The 23,714-nt window shown below is 34.6% G+C and overlaps 1 protein-coding gene across 2 annotated transcripts; it reads left to right on the forward strand.

The window, feature by feature from the left end:
• Positions 1-308: 308 nt before the first annotated feature.
• LOC578747 (syntenin-1) lies at positions 309-16,626 on the forward strand. 2 transcript variants are annotated; one of them, XM_778901.5, is made up of 8 exons: positions 309-371; positions 5,496-5,587; positions 6,117-6,278; positions 8,396-8,581; positions 9,769-9,944; positions 11,542-11,713; positions 13,268-13,359; positions 14,435-16,626. In XM_778901.5, exons 2-8 carry the CDS (start codon positions 5,537-5,539, stop codon positions 14,487-14,489), a joined length of 894 nt encoding a protein of 297 aa, XP_783994.2. In that variant the 5' UTR covers positions 309-371; positions 5,496-5,536; the 3' UTR covers positions 14,490-16,626. The 2 variants fall into 2 exon arrangements, with proteins under 2 accessions (XP_783994.2, XP_011670371.1); XM_011672069.2 differs by having other exon boundaries at positions 8,399-8,581.
• The last annotated feature ends 7,088 nt before the right edge of the window (positions 16,627-23,714 follow it).

Here is a 23,714-nt window from a genome sequence, read left to right on the forward strand (position 1 = left end):
AGAAATAATATGACATTTTAAACAAATAAATGAAGCAATAAAGCATGCAGCAGAATTTGATTTTGAAAAGCTGAGGATTTACATGCGGGGGCCAGGCCACGGGAAAGACACGTAATCTCGTCATGCTACACCCCCTTAAAAAGAAAACCATAATCACAAACCCGATCATACAACGTCATGACGCTGTACAGTCGAAAGCATTACGTCACTGACCAAGACCATTATTTTCTCCCGAAATAGTATCAAAATGACATCATGCGCATCAGGTGACCCTGACGTCATCACCATTATTTACTCCGAAAAATTGTGGACATCATATTCCGATCCTAGTTTATCATCGTCACAATAAACTTGGTACTTCTAGTAAACAGGTAAGATTTTGTTCTCAATTTGCTATCCTCTTTCTCTTGCATACCATTATAACATGGTTTACTAATGTATTTGGCAATCGTTTATTGATATATTTTAGGTGTACTGTAAGACTATTGCTTGCCATTTATTTAGCCATGCCCGGCCGCAAAAGCAGTGCCAAAGGCAATACCAATGCATAACGGCGCGGCCCCGCCGCGGCCAGAGGCTTGAGTCCGACCCTGACTCGATGCCTAACTTAGATCTGACTATGCCAATGCCTGCGCACAAAAATATTCTACTTGAACTTTTAAGTTGATGAGAATGTACTTAGATTCTTTATAGATCTAGTGCTAGTAATTCCGGCGCTAGTTCAGAAGTCTATCCAGACTTTGTCCCGGAACTCCGGCGTGTAGATTAGTAGACCTAGGTCTAGATCTAGTCTAGTAGTAGGCCCTAGACTATTTAGTAAAGTAAACTAAAAGTCTAAAACATACCGAAAATCAACAAAATCTTCATCAATTGACAATTCAATTGTTCGATATGGTCATGATTTAAAAGTTGTTATGTTTCTTACCTGTTTCGTGTCAATTTTATTATCATTTTTTTTTCAAAATAAACAAAGACTTATTAGGCTAGATCTACACTTTCTCTCGGCAAACTGCTGCACAATACAATTAGATGTCTAGTCTACGGTGGGGTGCAGGCGCGCGCCTGTGTTAGGTTAGCGACTGTTTTGATGAATTGCTTAGTCTGGATAGACTTCTGAACTAGCGCCGTAATTCTGATTAGTATTCTGATTGTCCCCAAATCTTATTAAAAACTTGAACAAGAACGATGTTGACTTCTCAAGAAAAGGCCAAGGCCGATATCATTTTAACAATTAAGTCGTAGATTCTAGATTCTATCGTTCAGACATCTTACTAGGCCTAGTAGCAAGAAAATGAATAAACAAAAGACTTAACTCCGTTTCGTTGAAAATCAGCCATAGACGAAAGACTTCATGCATGGCTGATTGTGAACGAAACGGAGTTAAAGGGAAAGTCCACCCCCAAAATAAGTTTGTTTCGATAGAGGCAGAATAATAAGAAAATCAGGTGAGTGAAAGTTTGAGCAAATTCTGAATGAAAATAAGAAACCTTCAAACAACATCCGAAAATAAGAAAGTTATGAATTATTGAAGTTGTGATCAATCAAATACAAATTGGCAACTCTGTGACTTATTATACAAGCTCTCCTTCATTTGCTTTGTGCATAATATTCCATAAAATCATGTTTTCTTCGTTATTGATGACGGAATATATATTTGTTCCTTGCAGGGGGAGTATAGAAACATATTTGCAATTATTATATTTAGGGTGTATGTATGGTTGAAATTTTTCTTGAGGGAAAATGAAAATTTTAGATTTTTTTAGTACTGAGCAAATGGAAGTTGAGCTCGCATGATACGTCATAGAGTTGCCAATTTGTGTTTGATTGATCACAACTTCAAAAATCCTAACTTCAATATTTTTAATCGGAATTTGCTCAAACTTTCACTGACTTGTTTCTCTCATTTTTCTACTCCTATTAAAACTAACTTAATTTCAGGGTGGACTTCCCCTTTAAGTCTTCTGTCAATTCTGCTTGTTGCTACGGCAGGCAGCCACTGAAAACAAATTTGTTTGATGCAAGCGCTTCTTTAAACAAACAGAACTTTGTCATTCCTAACTCATTTTCCCTGATTGAGGTGTCATATGAAAGGGCAGAAACTCAACTTTCTAGAAATTTGATTTTCTCTTTGAAATTCAGATACTGCCCGCCAAATGACTTGTTGATTTCCTCTCTTCAAATTGATTTGAATCACTCATGCATGAAATTTACATCATATGACTATGAGTTGCATCAAATGAAAGAGGAGGATCTAAGCTTTCCGAATATGTGTCATTTATTAATTATAAATGTGACTAAGTTATGATAAAACATTGATAATTCTCGGTTTAGTTTTTCTGGGACGCACTGTATATCGGTTCCACTTACCAACTTGACTGAAATAATCCGTTTAATAGTCCCTTTTCAGGAAATTATGGGGCAAAATCGACCTTAATGTTGAAAATCTTGCAGCTGTATTTTTAATTCTCGCTGCGCATGACGTCATCTAAATCTCATCCCTTCTAGTCTCACGCAAGGCAAAATGATTATGAAGGAAAAACTGTGATAACGTCATTACAGGTATGAACTCGTAGCCCTGAGATCACTGAGGCGATGATAGTTTGTATCCATTGCCCGAGTAAAGGAGGTTAATATTTGTTTTGTATCCCACATCGGCAATAAGGTCTATTTAAAGTGAATTTTACATAATTAAAAGAACTAGGTTTTTGCTCGCGGTGTTCTGATTCTGCAGACAATTTAGCTTCAGCTAGTTTTTATTCGCGGCGACGTCTAGACTCTTTATGTACGCAGCATAGTATAGATCTAGCCATAAAAATGTAACAATTTATTGATTGAAATGAATATTGTATATGAACTTTAATACCTCACTTGTTATCTTTCCACTGTCTATGTTCCAACGCCAATACTTATAATTAGCTTCCAATAATGCTGAATGATTTTGGCAACAAACATTGCTCAAAACCGTGAGCGTTTCAGTTCAGTTATAATATACAAATATACACTGCCTTGAGAGGTTCTGGTTAAAACTATGCGCAAGAGGTGACTCCAACAGTACTATTTGCTGAGGGGCGCAGCCCCGAAGCAAATGGTACTTTTGGAGTCACCGAGGCCCATAGTTTAACCAGTACCTTGAATAGAAGGCATAGTATATTTTTTTTATATCCTGCATCAAAAATTTATTTAAAAAAAAAAAAAAAATGTCAATTTTTATCTAAAAAAGATTTAAAATATTTTGTTTTCATTAAATTAAGATTTGAAAAAAAAAATTGATTCAATTAAAAAAAAAAAATTCACATTTTTTTTTCAACTCCCAAATAGTAAACCAAAATAGTACTCTCATATAGTACTTTCTAAAAATAGCTCAAATATTTTTGGTCATGTGACGAGCTCTCAACCAATCAAAAGCCAACAAATTTTTGATGCAGGATATAATATACAAATATACACTGCCTTGAGAGGTTCTGGTTAAAACTATGCGCAAGAGGTGACTCCAACAGTACTATTTGCTGAGGGGCGCAGCCCCGAAGCAAATGGTACTTTTGGAGTCACCGAGGCCCATAGTTTAACCAGTACCTTGAATAGAAGGCATAATATATTTTTTTTATATCCTGCATCAAAAATTTATTTAAAAAAAAAAAAAAATGTCAATTTTTATCTAAAAAAGATTTTAAATATTTTGTTTTCATTAAATTAAGATTTGAAAAAAAAAATTGATTCAATTAAAAAAAAAAAATTCACATTTTTTTTTCAACTCCCAAATAGTAAACCAAAATAGTACTCTCATATAGTACTTTCTAAAAATAGCTCAAATATTTTTGGTCATGTGACGAGCTCTCAACCAATCAAAAGCCAACAAATTTTTGATGCAGGATATAATAAGTCAATAATACTGGTAAAAATCTGAAAGAATGATGAACTTGTCAACACATATCATATCTTACATGTCTATGGTTTTGCTTTTCGCGGGCATTAATGCCATACGTCGATTGGGCTTATTAAGCGATATTTGTTTCATGTTTACGCGATTTATGTTCAAAGCACAACATGCATAAATGTACATGTACATGTAATAAAGTCGATCCGCGCGCATTTGACTTTTCCAATGCTTAAAATTAATCGTCTTTGACTTGTAGTTTGGCCTTAACCAAAACACTGACATTTCGCGTAACCTACTTTGCTATGCTTATTCAATGGGCAAGTGGTGCAGCAGCAAAAAAATACTGTACAAAATTACTATTGCAGTGTGATAGTACTTTTGCACACCCCTAGCTCACGGTCATGAAGTGATGGTAGATCTATCATTGATCATGTGACCTCGTTTAGACCAATCAGATTGCAAGATTCTTAGTATGCTGGATATAAATAATATTATACAAGTTTTACTGTGCACGTTGCTGAGTTCATGTACATGTATGGTGTTCAAAAAGAGAAACATTTGTTTGTAGTTATTGCCTAGTCATTGTGACAGATATAAATGTACATGTAGCAGTCAGTAATAATTTCTTTTGATAAATGTTGACAATCAGAGGCCAATAATTATCATTACACATCTTTCTTCCTCTTTTTCAATTTGGAAATGTTCATGTAACGTAAGATATATTGTCCTTTCTCTCTCCCTCTTTTACTCTCTTACATGTAGGAGTGATATTTCTGTAAATTACAATATACGGTAGTGACAAAAGGATGAAAATCAGTAGAGTTACCGGTAGATGCCTGTGTATTGACTGAATTGTGAATGTGTACTATGACAGTGCAAATTAAATCAAGTTCCATGACGAGTCTAAGATCCCATTACCGTACTCAATGAATGAGAGTGCAATAACTATCGTATCCAGTAGGACGTACTTCCTCTTTTACTCAAACATCATTTCCTTTCAATAATATATCATGTCTAAAAAACACTCTTATTATATTTAGTGGGTAAAATGCTAGATAACAAATATTGTCTGGAAAAACAGGAAGAAAGTTATCAATTCATTGAGCTCTGTAATGATGAAAGAATCATAACAAGTAAAAACATAGGCTCTAAGCAGTAGAACATTTTGAAGAAATTGTCAAAACGTACATGTACTGTATAGTGCAGTTTTAAAACAAAAATATAAGTTGCATTATTATCCTCTTGTACTCGACAAAGTCCTTGAGATAATGTTAGTACATGTAGCAAAAGAAATGTTGTTAGCGGTTGCAAACCCTGTAATCTTCTGGTGGCATATTATATGTTTGTAGACTTTTCAATGGAACTACTCGTGCTATTGTGTAATGAATTCTTAAAAGTAAATGCTGAGTCAAGTACATGTATACATGTACATGTAGTTACAACACAGCTAACTGACGAATGCTCAGGTTTTGGAATTTAAATGGGATGTCTACATGTAGTACAGAATTCAGGCTATAATATAACCAGTTTCATTTTGCTTTAATACCCCTCCTTTCCCCGGCCCACCCAAATGTGTGACTTGATGTTCAATCGTTTGTATTTATGTTTTGGTTCATAGATTACTGAATTCACACTCCGAAGGAAACTATCTCAATCATCATGTCTCTCTATCCTTCATTAGAAGATATGAAAGTGGACAAGATGGCTCAGGTAAGATCAACTAGAAATCTCTATACCCCAACAAATCTTTGGGGTTATTTGAAAGAAGAAGAACCAGTGTATTTTGATAAATAACTTATCAGCAAAATTAAATACATGTACAGTACCCTCAAGGAAATCTTAAGTTCTGGTTCCAGAAATGAAATACAAAAAAAAAAATTCAATCATCAATCAACTAGACATTTTGTTCATAACTTAAGACGACTCTCGTCTGTAGAAGCTGATGATTGATTTCCCGTGATGAGGTCGAGCATACATGTACCTGTATGTATGCTACAATGGCGTTAGAGGAAATAAAAGCCAGTGAAGCACAAATAAAAGAGTTATCCATGCTTTCTTCTATCAAAAGCTGTGCTTTGAATTATACATCATATGCCTACCTATTTCTTGGTACATGTATTTACAGGCCCAGGATAACTTCAATCATATGCCTACCTATTTCTTGGTACCTACATGTATTTACAGGCCCAGGATAACTTCAATCATATGCCTACCTATTTCTTGGTACATTTATTTACAGGCCCAGGATAACTTCAATCAACAAGCCCAGGCTGCAGCCCATGCTATCGCTGCTGCTCCACCTGGTTCTACCGTTGTCATGACAACAAGCTCTCTATATCCCTCCCTGGAGGAGTGGATGGGTCTCCCGCCAGCTGAGATGCAGGCATATGCTCAACAATCAGTAAGTACTCTCTGCCATGGATGAAAATATGGTAAACATATCTGAAGGATCTACATAGCTCGATCATCAGAAAAGTCGAAATGATTGTTTTCATAAGGGGTATAGTATACAAATATACACTGTCTTGAGAGGTTCTGGACAAAACTATGCGCAAGATGCTGAGGGGCACAGCCCCAAAGCAAATTGTACTATTGGAGTCACCGAGGCCTGTAGTTTTAACCAGTACCTCGAAAAGAAGGCATGGTATATTTGTTTTATATCCTGCATCAAAAAAAAAAAATAATAATTAAAAAATTAGAATTTTTTGGAGGAAAAAAAAATTAGAATTTAGAAAAATACAATTTTTATTCAAGAAATGAAAAAAGATTTTTTTTTTTTTATTAAATTAAGCTTTGAAAAAATTTGATAAATTAAATTTTTAAAAAATTAAAAAAGAAATTTCAAATCCCAAAAAGTACTTCTACTCCCAAATGGTACTCCCAAATAGTACTTTTTCAGAGCAACCTTAAAATAGTTGAAATATTTCTGGTCATGTGACAAGCTCTCAACTAATCAAAAACCAATATATTTTTGATGCGGGATATTATGATAGAAATTATCATGTAGTTCTCATCATTGTTATGCTACAGATATTCTTTGAGTACTCATTTTCCTGAAATATTCTCTATGAAATCTTAAGGGTAAGAGGACAGTTGTATTAAAGTCAAAGGAGTATTTTACAAAAGTACATCTGGGGCTTTTTTTAATACTTTTCATGAGAACTGATAGTTAAGGGTTATACTGTTTTAAAATGTGGGAGGTTTATCTTTTGTTTTTGTTATTGGTCCTTTTGCATAGGAAAATTAATCTAAATTATTTATTTTGTGGTGAGACAGAGTCACATACTGGTAAAGTAAACAGATACCGGTAGCTTGAAGTACACAATGTACATGTACTGAATTAAACTACAGTGTAGAAGCATACAAAGACCTTGTGACCATGACATCATATCAATATATAGCTATGATGTCATTGTTAGTAGTACAGTATCTGCAGATTGTGAAGAATAAAGTCCATGTTAGTTTGTCTGTGTAAATACAATGGTGTTATTACTTTCAGTATACATCACATGATAATTAATCTTGGCTGTGCACATGTACGCCCTTGTACAGGGTACATACATGTGCATGCAGAGAAAAGGTCAAAGCCATGCCTTATATATTCACCCTCGGTCTGACCATGTTAATTCCTTGGATTTTGAAACCTTTGAACGTGTTTTCTGGTAATAAGGGGTTTTAATTTTCTATGATGCTTGCAAACATTGGCCAAAACTGATAACATTTTTATGAGGAAGGAATTTATAGTAACAATATACATCCAAATCAATGTACATGTACATGTACACACAATGTATTAACAACAAAATTCAATTTTTTTTTTTTTTCTCCAGGAAATATTGCCAGACATGGTATAGACATATATGCAAAGAAGGATGCAAATTGTTGTAAAGAGGTTACATGTTGAATTTATTTAAGTACCGGTATAACATTTAAGGAATGCATGACCATGTAACCAACCCTAATGTGTTTTGTTCATTTAAATAAAAACATGATGATTTTATGACTCACATAGAAAATGTATGGAGAGATGATAATTGAACCAAACATGAACATAAACATCCCATTGCACTTAAAGGGATCTGGTAACTTTGTCTCAGATTCTGAAACAAAATCCTGGATTTAGTGCATGCTGCAATGATAATTATGAACCTTTAGGTCAGTCAGGAAGCCCATGACTTTTACAAGCCGATCGCCTGTCTGATTATCAAGATATTTATGATTGGAATCACAAATTTTCAAAACCGTTTGGCACATACATGTAACACTACAGTCTATTGGGAAAAATGAGTATGATAAAAACCGGTCATTCAAAGATTTTTTTACTTTTTTGAGGCACTTCTTGGTCATTTTGAAGTGCATTTTTTTTAGGGCTTCAATATTACACCATATCACAGACACTGATAACACGTAGGGCCGTGCATCTCAGATTTAACATTGTTAAACGATGCCTTTAATGACCAATACTGAATGAAAGACCTATGATTGATATGTACCTTTAAACTTGTTTCCCCCTCACAGCAGGCTGTGGTTCCAAGGCCAGCTGGTACTGTTGCTGTCCAATCACAGAACAATACGGTTGCCCCGGTAACAGGAACTCAAAACTTGGGAGTGGCAAGATCGGAGATAAAGCAAGGAGTGAGAGAGGTGGTGGTGTGTAAGGATGCTAAAGGCAAGATTGGTCTGAGGGTTCGAGATGTCAGTAAGGTAAATACATGTACATGTATAGGATGTTGTAAACTGCCCCAGAAAAATATAATGACATACTGTAGAAGTGTAGTGTGTTTTACATTTCTGTATCTTAAAATAAGAGACACAAGGACTGATTTCATCATAGTTCTACTTTAGCCCCCTTTGCCATTCATTACTGTAGAATGGTTTCCATTATTTTGCTTTGGTAGGTAACTTTCTGTTATGCATCCACTACCGAAGATGGCGCCAGAGGCAATATGATCTTGGGTTGTCCTTTCATCTTTGTTACGACGATGACTTGAGAACCACTGAATGGATTTTAACCAAACTTGGATGGAGTATGTCTGAGTTGATTAGATTTTAACCAAACTTGGATGGAGTATGTCTGAGTTGATTAGATTTTAACCAAACTTGGATGGAGTATGTCTGAGTTGATTAGATTTTAACCAAACTTGGATGGAGTATGTCTGAGTTGATTAGATTTTAACCAAACTTGGATGGAGTATGTCTGAGTTGATTAGATTTTAACCAAACTTGGATGGAGTATGTCTGAGTTGATTAGATTTTAACCAAACTTGGATGGAGTATGTCTGAGTTGATTAGATTTTAACCAAACTTGGATGGAGTATGTCTGAGTTGATTAGATTTTAACCAAACTTGGATGGAGTGTGTCTGAGTTGATTAGATTTTTGGTGGAAGAGGTCAAAGATCACGGGGTCGTTAAAGTGTTTAAAAATACTAGAAAATATTTCATTACTCTGATAATTGAAGAAAAGCTGAACCCTTGTTGACCAGACTGGGCTCAAGTATGTAAAATATACATATATAAAGTGATAGAATTTGGGTCCATGAGGTCAGATGTTTAAGGTTACAGGATCATTGATCAATGAATTAACATTTGGCTGAGGCATATTAGAGATGCAGTCTTTTTCATCTTTTTTTTTCTTTCTTTCTTTCTTTTATTTTTGTTGAGTGATTTTCTTTTATTTAAGGTAGTTAACTGTCATGCTTGAATAAATTATTCATTGTGAAATTTATTTATCATGAATAATGCTCAAACTTTAATCATCTCTTTGTATGCTAACTTCCATAAAGCAACAAAATTAACCTTGTGTTACATAGAAGGCATTTTTTTTCTTCCTATAAGCTGCCTCATTTAAATGATTTGATTACCGGTATTATCCTTTTGTTTTTTTATGCAGGGTATTTTCATCACATTTGTCATGAAGGACTCACCAGGTGCTATGGGAGGCTTAAGATTTGGAGATCAAATCCTTCAGATCAATGGAGAAAATGTAGCAGGTTACAGCAAAGATAAAGCTATGGGAGTCTTGAAGAAGGCTAGCCCTGGCAGCATCACACTTGCCATCCGAGACAGGTATATAATCACTTCTCAATTTGAATTGCATTGAATTGAATTTATTCACCACTTTCATAAAAACATACAAAGGCAAAGAATACAATAAAATATTTCTTGCAAACATAGAAAAACCAATCAAATGAAAAATACACTAAAGGAAATTACGAAGTGGTTGGATGATCAAAAAAGTTACAACAAATTATAGGTAGATGATCCTAAAAATGAACATACAAAAAACAAAAAAGGGTCAAAGAAATAGAATAATACAATGGTAATAACACATTTTAAACAAAATTGCTTTTGTAAAATTCAAATTTTCTGCATCAGGTGAAGTTTTAGATAATGCTTAAAATTATTTAGAGCTGCACACTGTTTAAGTTAATTTGTGAGCATTTACTTAATTTTATTTCAGAATGTTATTTATGATACAAACTATTTAGTGATTATTCACCAATCTCCTGTGGTCAGAATGGAACACTTGGTGGCTGACAGTGTGTCAGTGTTTTAAAGAGAAGGTTGCGTTCTGGGGAGAGGTGAAAAATAATTTGTGAGCATTTTCATTGTTATAATGAAAGTGTGGAAGAGCATCAGAGAAAAAATGTGCCCTGAAAAGCATGGCTCATCAAATGCCTTCATACTGGTATTCTAATTATGACATGTTACAGCTTTAAAATGTGGCCCTCATTTTTATGCCACATGTTTGTGCAGTGCTTGTTACTTCTACCAAGACTGGGCCAAATTTCTTATCATTTTGATGACTCCAGAACCCTGCAGTACACATCAATGCTTATATGCTACATAACCAACTTTTCTTCTGATTGATTCCACACCGTTTCTTTCACAATGCAATCATTGCATGACCAGACCTCAACTGTATCTTTAACCCTATCCTAACCTGTGTAATAGAAGCTAGGAAATTTGTTCACAAACCTTCAGCTTAAGTCATCTCATTCACCCAGCTTCAAATCAACATTCTCCTTTCAGACTCTCTTCTGACTTGTCTTCTAAGCAGAGAAAAAATTACTTTAACAATTTCAGGGGCTACTTTTCAAGCTTGCTTGCATGAAAATAACACTCTTTAATTTGTTTTGCATTGAACTCTATGCAAAATTTGAGGGCTCTTTTGGGCATTTCGGGGGCTAATTTGCCCGAGCCCCCATGTATTTTTTCCCCTGCTTCTAAGATGTAAAAAAAAGTACACAAACAAATCATTATTAAGCTTTATGGCCCTTATTATAATATCTGTTGGACATGTTCTCTTTATTCAATAATGTGCAGCTTCTGCTCCTGCAGAAAGAGAAACAGAGATGCCCCCCACCCTCCCTCCCCCAGCTCCTTCCCAGTTGTGTGAGGTTTTAATGTGTGGCCTTCTTAGTGGGTGTGTCAGGCATCTCAATGACTTCATCTCCTCCGAAATTAAGAATTTCTTGTAATAATTTTATTACGTGCAAAGTGTAATGTATAGTTACTAGAAAAAATTAATTATGTATGAACAAAATGTAATACATTTGTTTATCTTTCTGTTGGAAATGAAATAAATATGAATTGAATTGAATTGAATTCATCTGCACCTGATTTCATAGACTGTTTGAAATGCTTTTCTTTGATTCAATAGACCTTTTGAGAGAACCATCACATTACAGAAGGACAGTGCTGGATATGTTGGTTTTGTCTTTAAGAATGGCAAGGTCACTAAGATAGCTAAAGATACATCGGCAGCAAGGAATGGTCTCTTGATTGACCATGCTATCCTAGAGATCAATGGACAAAACGTCATCGGACTCAAGGTATGGCTATTATATTCATATTCTATGCAGTTGGCAACATATATTTATGATAAGAAAAGATTATTTATTGATTAGGTCTGTTGCACTAATTAATAGAAGGCTCATTACACATGTTTTTCACCTCATCTTTCTTGATACATTCCTCTTACTTACCTGATTCTTCCTCCTTGCTCCTATTCTTCATGCATCCCTTCATTCTTTCCATACTCATTGAATTTTGATACAGAGTTTTAACATGATATTTTTATATATATTATGTCATAGCCCTAAGACTATTGTACTTTTAACTTGTAAATACATGTACTTTTCAATTGTATTCCAATGGCAATTCAGTTGTAAGACCGCAACGATGGAATTTGTTCAATAAAACCCTTCTATAATATAACTTCCTCGGAATAGAAAGGATTGTGGTACTATCCTTGACACACAGGTTTTCTTTCCCAACCAAGCTAGCAATACCACAACTAATTACTTCTACTACTACTGCTGCTATACTACTACTTATCACTTCTACAACTGTATTTCTACTAAGTACTACTGCCAAGCCTTTCATAAGCGGGGGCCGGGCAATTTTTACCCAATGGTCCCTGACTTTTGGCGCCCAGAAAAAAATGAGTTTCAGATGCAGGTCTTTTTTTTATTTTTTGCGCCCGGTCTGGGAGAATTAACACTTCTTGTTTCAGAAACTTTCACATGGCCGGCACTAAATGTTCACAAATCTGACAAAAAACTTACTTGATACTAAGCCTGAGTCACACCATTTAACCGACTGTTATGGTAGTGAAAGTGCACTGGTGATGATAATGAGCTCTAGCCCACCATGCTCAGCCCCCGAAAACGTAGTAGCAGCTAGCTCAGCGAACCACATTTTTCAGAAGTTTTATACTTACAGGGGAGCATCTGATTTTCAATTACTTCCATTGCATGTTACTTGAAAATTTAATAAAGCTAGGTAATACAGAACACGTAATTTACTTTCTAGTAATCAGATTTTACCAGCGTTTGCTGTAGTACACCTCGGATGCAGATTTGATGTGCACGCTACATGATATGCAGCGCATGCTCACACTTCCTGTACTAGACTAGACGACTAGACTCACGATAACTAGTGGCGCACATGCAGACTTATTAGTAAACAAAATGCCACAGCTGTAAACAAATTTCCCCACGTCTGCATAGCCGGTATACTGTTAAACTTCAGCAGGCGTGGGGTACATACTACAATTGGACTGTGACTGTGAGGTTCTGTACAAATACGTGTATTTTCATAGCGGTTAAACAAAACCGCCATATAAAGTTAACGGTTAAACGTTTAGCAAAAAAAAGGTAATCACTCCGGCCTACTTGATATGTATTAAATGTACTAAATGAGCCCTAACAAATCATTTTACAATGAGAAATATAATCCTATTAATTGTTACGGGTAATGAATTGGTCAGTTTGCAGCAGAGTAATTTAGACTACTACCATTAATTCTGTACTGTATTTTATACTGCTAACTATTGATTTATTCTATTTTTAAATTATTTCCATTTTCCTTTCCTCTCTCTTCAGGACAAAGATATTTCTCAGATCTTAGATGGATGTGGACGTTCTATTACTCTAACTATCATGCCCAACTTTTTCTTTGATCATATGATGAAGAGGTAAGTCAGCTCTTTCTTTAGATGGAATGTCTGTTTGTTAATCCATTTACAGTATGTCAGTCTGATACTAGGTCAATAGATATTACATGTAATATTGGATATGAGATGGGGGTTATTCACTTACATGATTCATAATTGCACCCATGAACTTCAGACTTGACGACAATGCTTATTACCTTAGGAAGACAATCTGATTAGATTGTGGGATATGTAGGTCAAAGGTCATAGGGGTCAATCTCTAAAATTACAGGTAATAGCCTTGTTGTTGCGATATCTCAAGAACTACTGCAGATATGAATTTCAAACTTGGTGACAATATGTATCACCGTATGAAGACAATTTGATTGGTTATTGAGTACCGGTAGGTAGGTCGAAGGTCAAAGATCTTATGTGATTATAGGCTTTTTGTTTTCATCATGATATTTCATGAATAATTCCATCCACTTCCTTAACTGAATTGAGGTTTACATCTAACATCAGGTTCAATCTCGAGAAGTTGTGTTTGTTTCAAGATCTTTTTTCTACCATAACTTTCTCTATCATGAATCAGTATTATCATAAAGTGCCCATTTTTGTCCATTATTTGAATTATTTCTCAAGTCAGAAGCACTCTATACTATACTCTAACTTTTACTGACTTTTAAAGAAATCCTTAGAATTAGTATACCATTGCTAGCTATTAGACAATAATCTGAGAAGTTAGGACTACACAGTATTGTCAGTAAGCAAGGGAATATCTTGGCTCGCATAAAGTCTCATAATAAGCTTTATAAATTAGGCATACTGGCTTGTCACCAGTACAAATCAGTAATTATGTGCCTGATTAGACAGGAAAGAACTCAGTTTGCCTGTATGTACTAATCGTGTCATTAGTGAGTTTTGAGCATATGAAATTAATATTTGGACTTAATATCATGACAAATGCGGTCCAGTGAGGTAATTGTTGTTTATCAAAGTTGTGCAGTAATTTTTGATCAAACTTGATGTATAGTCTCCACTTGAGTGAAACAATGTTTTATGACATGATAAGATAGATAGTAATTCTCTTTTTCTTTCTTTCTTTCTTTCTCTCTAGCATGGCGTCATCTTTGGTAAAGAGCTCTATGGATCATTCCGTCCCTGAGATTTAGAATGGAGTACACCATTGTACAGTTATCATTCGTGTTCATGCATGTGGGAGGATTGATAACAGGAATCTAGGATATATAGTTCTGAGAATCATTACTGTATTTCAAGAGAAGCTGTCAGCTGTTATTCCAAACAGCTGATTATTTATTAAGTAGAATGTTCTCAACACGATTAAATACACTGTTAAATACTGACAAAATTCTGGAAATTTACTGAATGATGTATATACATTAAACTTCACCAACATAATATTGTATTGATTTTTGATTATGACACAATCATAAACATTAATGGTGAGAACATTTTAGTTTTCATTCAAGATCAGGTCAATTTGCAAAAGTATTTGTGTTAAGTTTATACTACTCTGCAAGACTTATAAACAGAACTCAAGATAGATTTACTAAACTAGTGCAATTAACTTTTGTATGAGTGAGATATTTGTCAGAGATGTATACGAGGTGAATGAAAAGAACGGATCTTTAGTGAGTATGTTAATGTTTAATCATTGCTTATTTTTATAATTTCATAAGTAAAAGAATATTATTATGATATACTTTCAGCAATTGCTTAGTATTAAGCATGTGCAACTATGTACAGATATACATTTTGTATTCTCAGAGTACATGAATTTTAAAACTAAATCCTAGTTTGATCAATTTTATCAATTTATGCAATGAACTATAATTTCCATATGACAAAATGCAAATAATAGATTATATAATGTAAGATTTTAATTTGATTTTCTTTCATAACCGGCACAATTTAAGTTGATACCAAACATAATGTTGAGTTAACATGTAGATGTAGCTCAACAAGTAATTGCTTTTAGAGAAAATATTGACACAGTAATTTCTTATGAACCCCTTAGGTCTAGGATTACATCTATGTGTATGATAACTGCTAAAAGCCTTATGCAGTGAAAGCATTCTATTTACCATATACTGTGATGGATTGTACAACTTATACTTTGTAAGGGGTTATATAGGCTTAACCCTAACTCAATATCATTGTAAATAGTATCATTATTATTAATCAGTACGAAGAATTGGAAAAAAAACAGCATTACTTTATGAGTTAAATGAATCAATATACATTTCCGTTATCATGGAATATTTTCTGCAAATAATAATGTAAGAGGGCCAATCACAGATATATTTAGCTTTGTATGTATTAAACTTTGATGTAGGTTCTATCAACTTCTTTGCTGGTATACTGATATCAGCTTCAACTAATATTTCTGCAGATAGATGCCTCAAGTGAAAGTCTAAGGGTAGATGAACAATGGATGCACCCTTGTACACACACCCACACACACACAAGTTAACAGCTCGCTTATGTACACTTGCTTTCCATTTCTACTTTCTAATTTAATATATGATATACAGTCAAACCTGCTTTAGTGACCACCTGTCTACAAAGGCCACACTTGTCGTTTCCCTTGAAAATTGTTTCTCATTGAATCATGTACTAAAGGAACCTGTGTACAAAGACCACCTGTCTACACAGGCCACTTTTTGTGTTACCCTTTGGCGGTCGCTGCAGACGGGTTTGACTGTATATGTAGTTGAGGAATGGATGTACTAGTCGTGTAGATATTATTACATGTATTATTACATTTTGTTGTTTGTTATGGGGGTTGATTGATTCTCCTTTCAAGTAATACATGTATGAGCTGCTATTAGTGATATCACAATGTCTATACATGTATATATATATATGATAGTACTTTTATACTGAAAATTTACGTTGTTAAATAGTATGTAACATATGATAGTACTTTGGTTTTCTCTTTGTGGGCCTTTCGTTTTTTAATCATTGTAAGTTGGTCCATTTTCACTGAGAATATAATATTTCCTATGAGTATATTGAACCACCAATTCTACAGACAATGCATTAATTTTTAGAAACTTTGATGCATTTTTCTAATAATCTTGTTGAATATAATAAGGAATGATAAAAATCTAATCGTGGTTGTTTAGTCTGGTTTGAAAATAAACAACAAACAAAATACAAATTCTGTGTTAGAAATTTGATGACTTATTTTTCGATATCTAGCTAAGCTCTGTCATGTGCCTCTGTGTAAAATGAGATGAAATCCTCATGTTTTGCCATCAATAAAAAGCCATTTGGCATTCATAATATGCTTTTGATCAGTTTTTTTTATCAGTAGTGAGATGTACTTGAAGAAAGTTTTTGGTTTGATATCGTGTCTTCTGTATCTCTTTAAATGTAGGAAGGGAGTAAGAGTGTTCAGACAAGAAAGAGGGGAGGGGTGGGACAGAAGGGGGTGATGAGGAGCACAGCTAGAGAAGGGCGAATCTTGAACAAACATGGAAATATAAAAATGATTTGAATATTCATAGTTGTGTCTGTTATGGTGATGGTAGTAATAACTGAAGCGTGGGTGATGTTACTGGTGGTAGTAGTTTTAGTGGTAGAGAAATACATCTGAGTGACTCAATAATACGAATAATGGATCGGTTTAATAGAATTGAGAAGCGGGTCTACAGTTTATTTTCGAAAAGACAAATCTTTTTAACACTTTTTTTTCTTTCAATTTAAACGAATAAACAGCATAAAGTTATCTACCAAAACAGATACTAATATTTTTAGAATCAAACTTTAAATAATTAACATTCATAATACCTTTAAAAATATATTATTTTTAACTGGAGCTCTGAGCTACTATGACGTTAATAGTTAAAACGAAACTATATAATATTTATCTATAACATAACAAGCTCCGCCTATTAGTTTGATACCAAAACAAATTAATATTACAACATTTGCATAAAGTCAAACATTTTCATAACTTCGTGTAGATACATTTCACCCTAATAAGCCTATTGAATTCGAAATCACTCGTGAGATTTCTCAATTCTCACGAATATTACTTTGCTATTTTGAAGTGTGAAAAACAAAACAGAACAAAACCAATCATTCAGTAAGTCTTGTAAAAATAGGATTATTATGGATTGAAAGATGAAATACAACATTATAGTTAACATAAGAAGTAGAAGCGATGTTACCTCACACAGTGAGTACACTACAAGAGCTTAATACACGACATCATCAGTCCATCTCAACAGGGCATCTCAAACATTAATCCCACTTTTCAGTGAACAGAAAATACAGAGATACAAGTCCTATTGGATTAAGAGTTATACGTGTGAGAGGAAAGCATCTTGCTTTCATGTTTCATTCCACTGCTTCCTGTTATCTGTTCTCTTTCTCTCACTTTCATCTCTTCTTTTCTTTTCGATTAGGGGAGGGCGTGGCTCCCTCTTGTTCCCTTCTCCGTAACGTCACGACTACACAACGATAAGAAACAACATTGTTTGAAGTAACCCCAATGGAGGTGATAGTAGTAGTAAAGAAATTCATCTGAGTGACTCAATAAAACGAATAATAGATCGGTTTAGTAAAGTTGAGAAGCGGGTGCACAGTTTATTCGCAGAAAGACAAATTTAAAAAAAACTTTTGTAATTGTTTTTCTTCAATAAAAACGAATAGGCCTAAGCAGAATACATTTATTTACCAGAACAGACACTAATATTTTTAGAATCAAACTTTATGTGAAAGAATTCACATTCACAATACCTTTAAAAATGGAGCTCTGAGCTACTATGACGTTAATAGTTAATCAAACTAATATTCATCTGTAACATAATGAGCTCCGTCTACCAGTTTCAAAACCAAAACATTTAAACATTACAACATTAGCATAGTCAAACTTTTGTATAACTTCATGTAAATACATTTCGCCCTAATGAACGCAAGATTGAATACGAAACCATTCATGAGATTTCTAAATTCTCTCGAATATTACTTCGCTATTTTGAAGTGTGAAAAACAAAACAGAACAAAACCAATCATTCAGTAAAAAGGTGTATAAACAAGACTGCGCCGATTAAGCGATGAGGGCGTCCCTCTCTCTAATTATTACCCAATTATTGATGGTACACATTTTTCCAGTCTTATCTAACAATATAAGTCAAAGCAAAACGCAAGAATGAACTATTCAATTCAGGTTAATTGAAATTAATTAAAAATACATATGTATGCAGTCGCATTCATTCCCATATGAATTATGTAAATTTTGTCACTTTAAAATGATTGAACTGTAGTTTGATTAACGAAAATAACTTATTATTCATCAGGCAGAGCTGAGGATTGAAATAGGTTATAACAAAATATTGCAAAAAATATTGCAAAATTATTTACTTTACTTGTATCAAAGAGAACTGTTGTTGAGCTAGCGCCATGAGCGTCCCTGGACGGTGTGTGCGCTCTATAAGTTTACACTATTATTATTATTATTATTATTATTATTATTATTATTATTATTATTATTATTATTATTATTATTATTATTATTATTATTATTATTATTATTATTATTATTATTATTATTATTATTATTATTATTATTATTATTATTATTATTATTATTATTATTATTATTATTATTATTATTATTATTATTATTATTATATAAAAATACAAAAGCTTTTTATTATTATGAATTAAAAGATTAAATACAACATTATATTTAACATAAGAAGTAGAAGCGGTGTTTATACCTCACACAGTGAGTACAATACAAGAGCTTAATATACGACATCATCAGTCCATCTCTAACATTAATCCCACTTTTCAGCGAACAGAAAATACAGAAATACAAGTCCTATTGAATTAAGAGTAAACGTGTGAGAGGAAAGCATCTTGCTTTCATGTTTCATTCCACTGCTTCCTGTTATCTGCTCTATTTCTCCCACTTTCATCTCTTCCTTTCTCTTCTTTCTTTTTCCCTCCCCCCCCCCCCCCCCCCCTGACAATCGATTAGGGGAAAACAAATACTGAGATGGAACTGATTTCAGTCGCGTCGACTTTAAGCGAGTAAGTATCATTTTAATACGATGAACAACATTCGTTCTTTATGATATAATTTGAGTAGCAGAGTGATTATTTTGTTATACCAGACATACCTAGTTTGGATTTCAGTATTCAACAACTCATCTTTCTAAAACGAAAGTTACATATACATATGTATTCATGTAAACAAAAATGTACATGATACAGAGTCTCACAATATATATTCAATTTATGACAGTCTTGAAATATGAAGATGAATCAACAATGAACACTAAACATAAGTATATCGTTACGCATATTATCTTTTAGCACTTATCAACATTTGAAATAATGTAGAAATACTGGTTTTTGAGCTAGCGTTTAACAATACTGATCAGTACATTTAAGAATAAAGTTTCACAATACTGTCCTGTGGAAAAATGGAATTAGTTTCAGAATACTGTCCAGTGGATAAAAGGAATTAGTTTCAGAATACTGTCCAGTGTAGAAAAAGGGCTGTAAAGATAAATCACAAGAAACCAAACCGCGTACATACACAAGCTACGGGTATACTCAAGACATGCTCTTCATATTGAAGTAAACCAGTTTGACCAATACAGGAGTTAGCCGATCTTACAAGAACTTTGATATTATGATAGACCTCAGAGCATCTTGAAAATAACCTATGTATTGTCGAAGAACTGTCGGTCATTGGATTAATACATTCACCTGTACAACTAAGACATCTTGCCTTATAGATAGTTTGTGGGATCCTGGTGGCATTATGGTCGGCTATGTACTCCCATGGACATAGACCAGCATTCTGTGGTGATCGTAGAGCACCAGGTTGAGAGAGTGGATCACGACATTGAAGCTCAGAGGCTGGTTGTTCGACGTCGGATTGGTAGTGGAGGACATTTCTTGGATGGACTCCTACAGCGTCAGAATCAGTTCTTAAGAGAAGGTCACTATCCTCATAAGAAGGCAGGTATTCAGTTCTGCTAACAGGACAATGTTGACTACTTACTGGATTGCTAATACTCATCGCAGTCAAACACAATACAGTCATCATGAGTTCCAGCTAGATGTAAAAAGAAACAGAGAATGAGTCTTGATATAACCAGAACACTTTAATGATTTTATTCGGTTGTCTATTTGTCTGATAAAGAAGTGACTTCTAATAATGAAATTTAATAATTTTGTTATTTATCAGTATCATTATTATTATCATTATTAGTATTATTAGTATTAGTATTAATATATCATCTAGTTAAGCCTCCGTCGGCCTAAACAAAGTTTGTCACAGAGGAGAGAAAGGCTGTAACCAAAGTATCAACCATATCTATAAAACTGAATACTTAAAAAAAAAAAAAACATATTCGGGTACCCGCCACTCGCAACATATTCATGTTTAGGAAGTTGATATTCGAGCAATGCAAACTACGTAAGCTCCCTGGCGAAATTGAACTCGAATGCTCATGCTGGTAGTTGTCTACTGTCGTGTTTTGTACTAACATTTTCATAAATTTCCATCTTTCTCAAAAATTTCTTAGATGAACAATTTAAACATACCTTCATGATTAGCGATCTTTGAACGTAGATATCAGCCTGCAGAAAATTAAAATTCAGTATGGTATGATGTTCAGTCTAGAAGAATGCTGTATGTCTCGAATGTATCCCTTGGTGAAGTGTCTAGCGTGCACAATTCTCTAGCAAACTTCTTGAAGGTAAGATCGTGTGTAAACATCAAGTGACTGTTGAGAAAGATTGACTGGAAATCATTTATATACAATGTTGGATCAAAAGTTCAACATACCGATTCATAAAGATAATTTGGATTTGTATTTTTAGAATATTTCTTAAGTTTATACCCCATCTTGTTCAATTTAATGAAAACCCCCAATCATCCCTTCACTTTTTTCATGAAACAGAAAGGAAACTCCTTGATATTTTTAGATGTTTAACACCCTTTCCAAAGCTGCTGCAACTAAAAAAAGATAGGAAAGTTTAGTGAACCGAATCAAAGAGACAATGTGATCATATCCGTTTCAGTCTACTTGTTCCTGGTTTATGAATAGGTTTAGATGGTCAGTTAAGAAGGTGGTGGGTTTGATGGTTTGAGGAAACTTCCGTAAAGGCGAAAAATGTCCATGGTTTTGTTCACGTCACTATCTTTCCTAATTTCTCGAGCCTGGTAGAGCGTAAATGCATTCAGTTTATTTTTAGGTTAGTTTCATTCGTTGGTTTATTGCCTTTCATACAATATATTTGAAGTGTAGGCTTACAATACCTGTTCGGCCTCTTAATTCTACTCCTTTTTAAAGTTTTCCGTATCTTCTTCTTCCTGTTATATGGAGAGTTATACCCAGATTATGACGGGGTGTGCCGCTCAAGCCATAAAACCCCTACCCATTTGTAAGGATCATTTTGGGGGATTTTTCCCGAAGTAAAGCTCATTTTCACAATTTTCGGGTTTCAACATTTTTGGAAATTTTGAAAAAGCAGACCCATGTTTAGGGATATTTTTGTTAAAAATGGGACTCATGTTTAGGGATTTTGTGTGAAAAAGTGACCAAAAGCGGCACACCCCTTATGTCTCTGTGAGTACCCCCCCCCCCCCCCTTCCCCTGGTTTTATGAATAGGTAGATGGTCAGTTAAAAAGGTGTGTCGGGTTTGGGCCGGGGGTTTGAGGGGACTTCCGTAAAGGAGATTATTTTCCATGTTTTGTCCACATCATTATCTTCCTAGATTTTGTCTCTCCTCTCTCTCTCTCTCTCTCTCTCTCTCTCTCTTCTGTTTATTATCATTTTACGTCAACTCCTGTACTGTTCTCTATAGTTTTCTCCATGCTTTCATTCGATTTCTTAATGTCTATCCGCTTCGTGTTAAGCCCTAACTTAAATTGCTTCTAAATAAAACCAAAGGCACGAAACACGGGAAAATTTGAGAAATATCCCTATATCCTATTATGATTAAGATGATATGATTTCTTAATGCGTGTATAGAGGTCTTTGTATCACATTGAACACATTCATGACCGACCATGCATAATCTAGCAGTTTCGAAAGAGGTTAAAAGGGATATAATGGGTGATAAATCAAACTTGTTGTCATGACTACTGTATAGCAACAGATTGCCCATCTCTGTTCTTTTCATCTTCGGGTAATTGTTAAGTGCAAGAGTTAAAATCGCCTGTCCGCATGCATTCCCTGAGTGAGCTCTGTATTCAGTCAACCAACCAAGCTTTATGAGCACGGTGTGACTGAGACTTTCATAACAAAGAATCCCATCTCTCCCTAAAACCGGCCGATGATGATAATTTCTCCCTTTACTGAAATACTATTTTTGAAGAAAAAATAAGCGATTATTGCTCATTCCAAATATAAATTATCGATAATAACTAATGCTTTATATAGATCGAACTACGCTGATTAAGGCTATAATGGCAATAAGTACATGGCTCAGTAATTCAACGCGATTATACTGAGCAATAATTTGTTTTCTTCTCCATTTTGCCTCCTCGGAATTTAAAAGTCGTGCCGACCAATATTTCGATCAGTGTGTGTGTGGGGGGGGGGGGGGGGGGAATAATGAGCATTAAAACAAATTTTCCATTTCCACCCTCCCCGCCCCCCCCCCCCCCCCCCCCCCCCCAAAAAAAAAAAAAAAAAAAAAAAAAAAATGAAAAAATGAAACAAATGAAAAATCGCGCCGATTGACTAGGAGCTCTATAGGCGCCCCTAGGACTATATTTAGGACTGGCATAAATGATCCCTATAGCATAGTAGATCAGTGCCCTGTTTTACAAAGAGTTGATATTGATCCGAATCAATATCAAGTCCCTAAATCAATCACAAGTTTGCAGTCTCCCATCTCTTATGTACATAGTTGTGATTGATATCAATCACAAATAAGTTGCGATTGATATAAACTCTTTGTAATACAGGGCCCTGATGTGCACAAGGTGTTCTCAATTTCTTTGATATACTGGCGAGAAATATTCCTAAAAATTAACTTATGGGCTACCTGGTTACACCCATATCATGGCTCGGATAGCAAGGAGAATGCGCGGATCCAGGGGGCCGAGCGGGCCTTGCTCCCCCCTCCCCCCCCCCCAAAAAAAAAAGAATTGTGACCAGAAATTTACAATTTTTATTTTGCTCAAGGAGGGGGGGGGGGGTGTTGAGCGAAATGTCGGTGTCGGGCGGCGCGATTTTCAACAACAACAACAACAAAGTTTCATGTCATCACTTAGGTACGTTTCTATTACATCTCTCTTCATTCAAAAGCATTGTTGAGGGCATGCCATGTTTAAAAAACTTCTGTGAAGATATTTAAGGTTTCTGACATTTAAAAAAAAAAAATCCTCAGC

The sequence above is a fragment of the Strongylocentrotus purpuratus genome, unplaced genomic scaffold, assembly GCF_000002235.5.
Source record: "Strongylocentrotus purpuratus isolate Spur 01 unplaced genomic scaffold, Spur_5.0 spur5_scaffold_13, whole genome shotgun sequence".
NCBI lineage: Eukaryota > Metazoa > Echinodermata > Echinoidea > Camarodonta > Strongylocentrotidae > Strongylocentrotus > Strongylocentrotus purpuratus.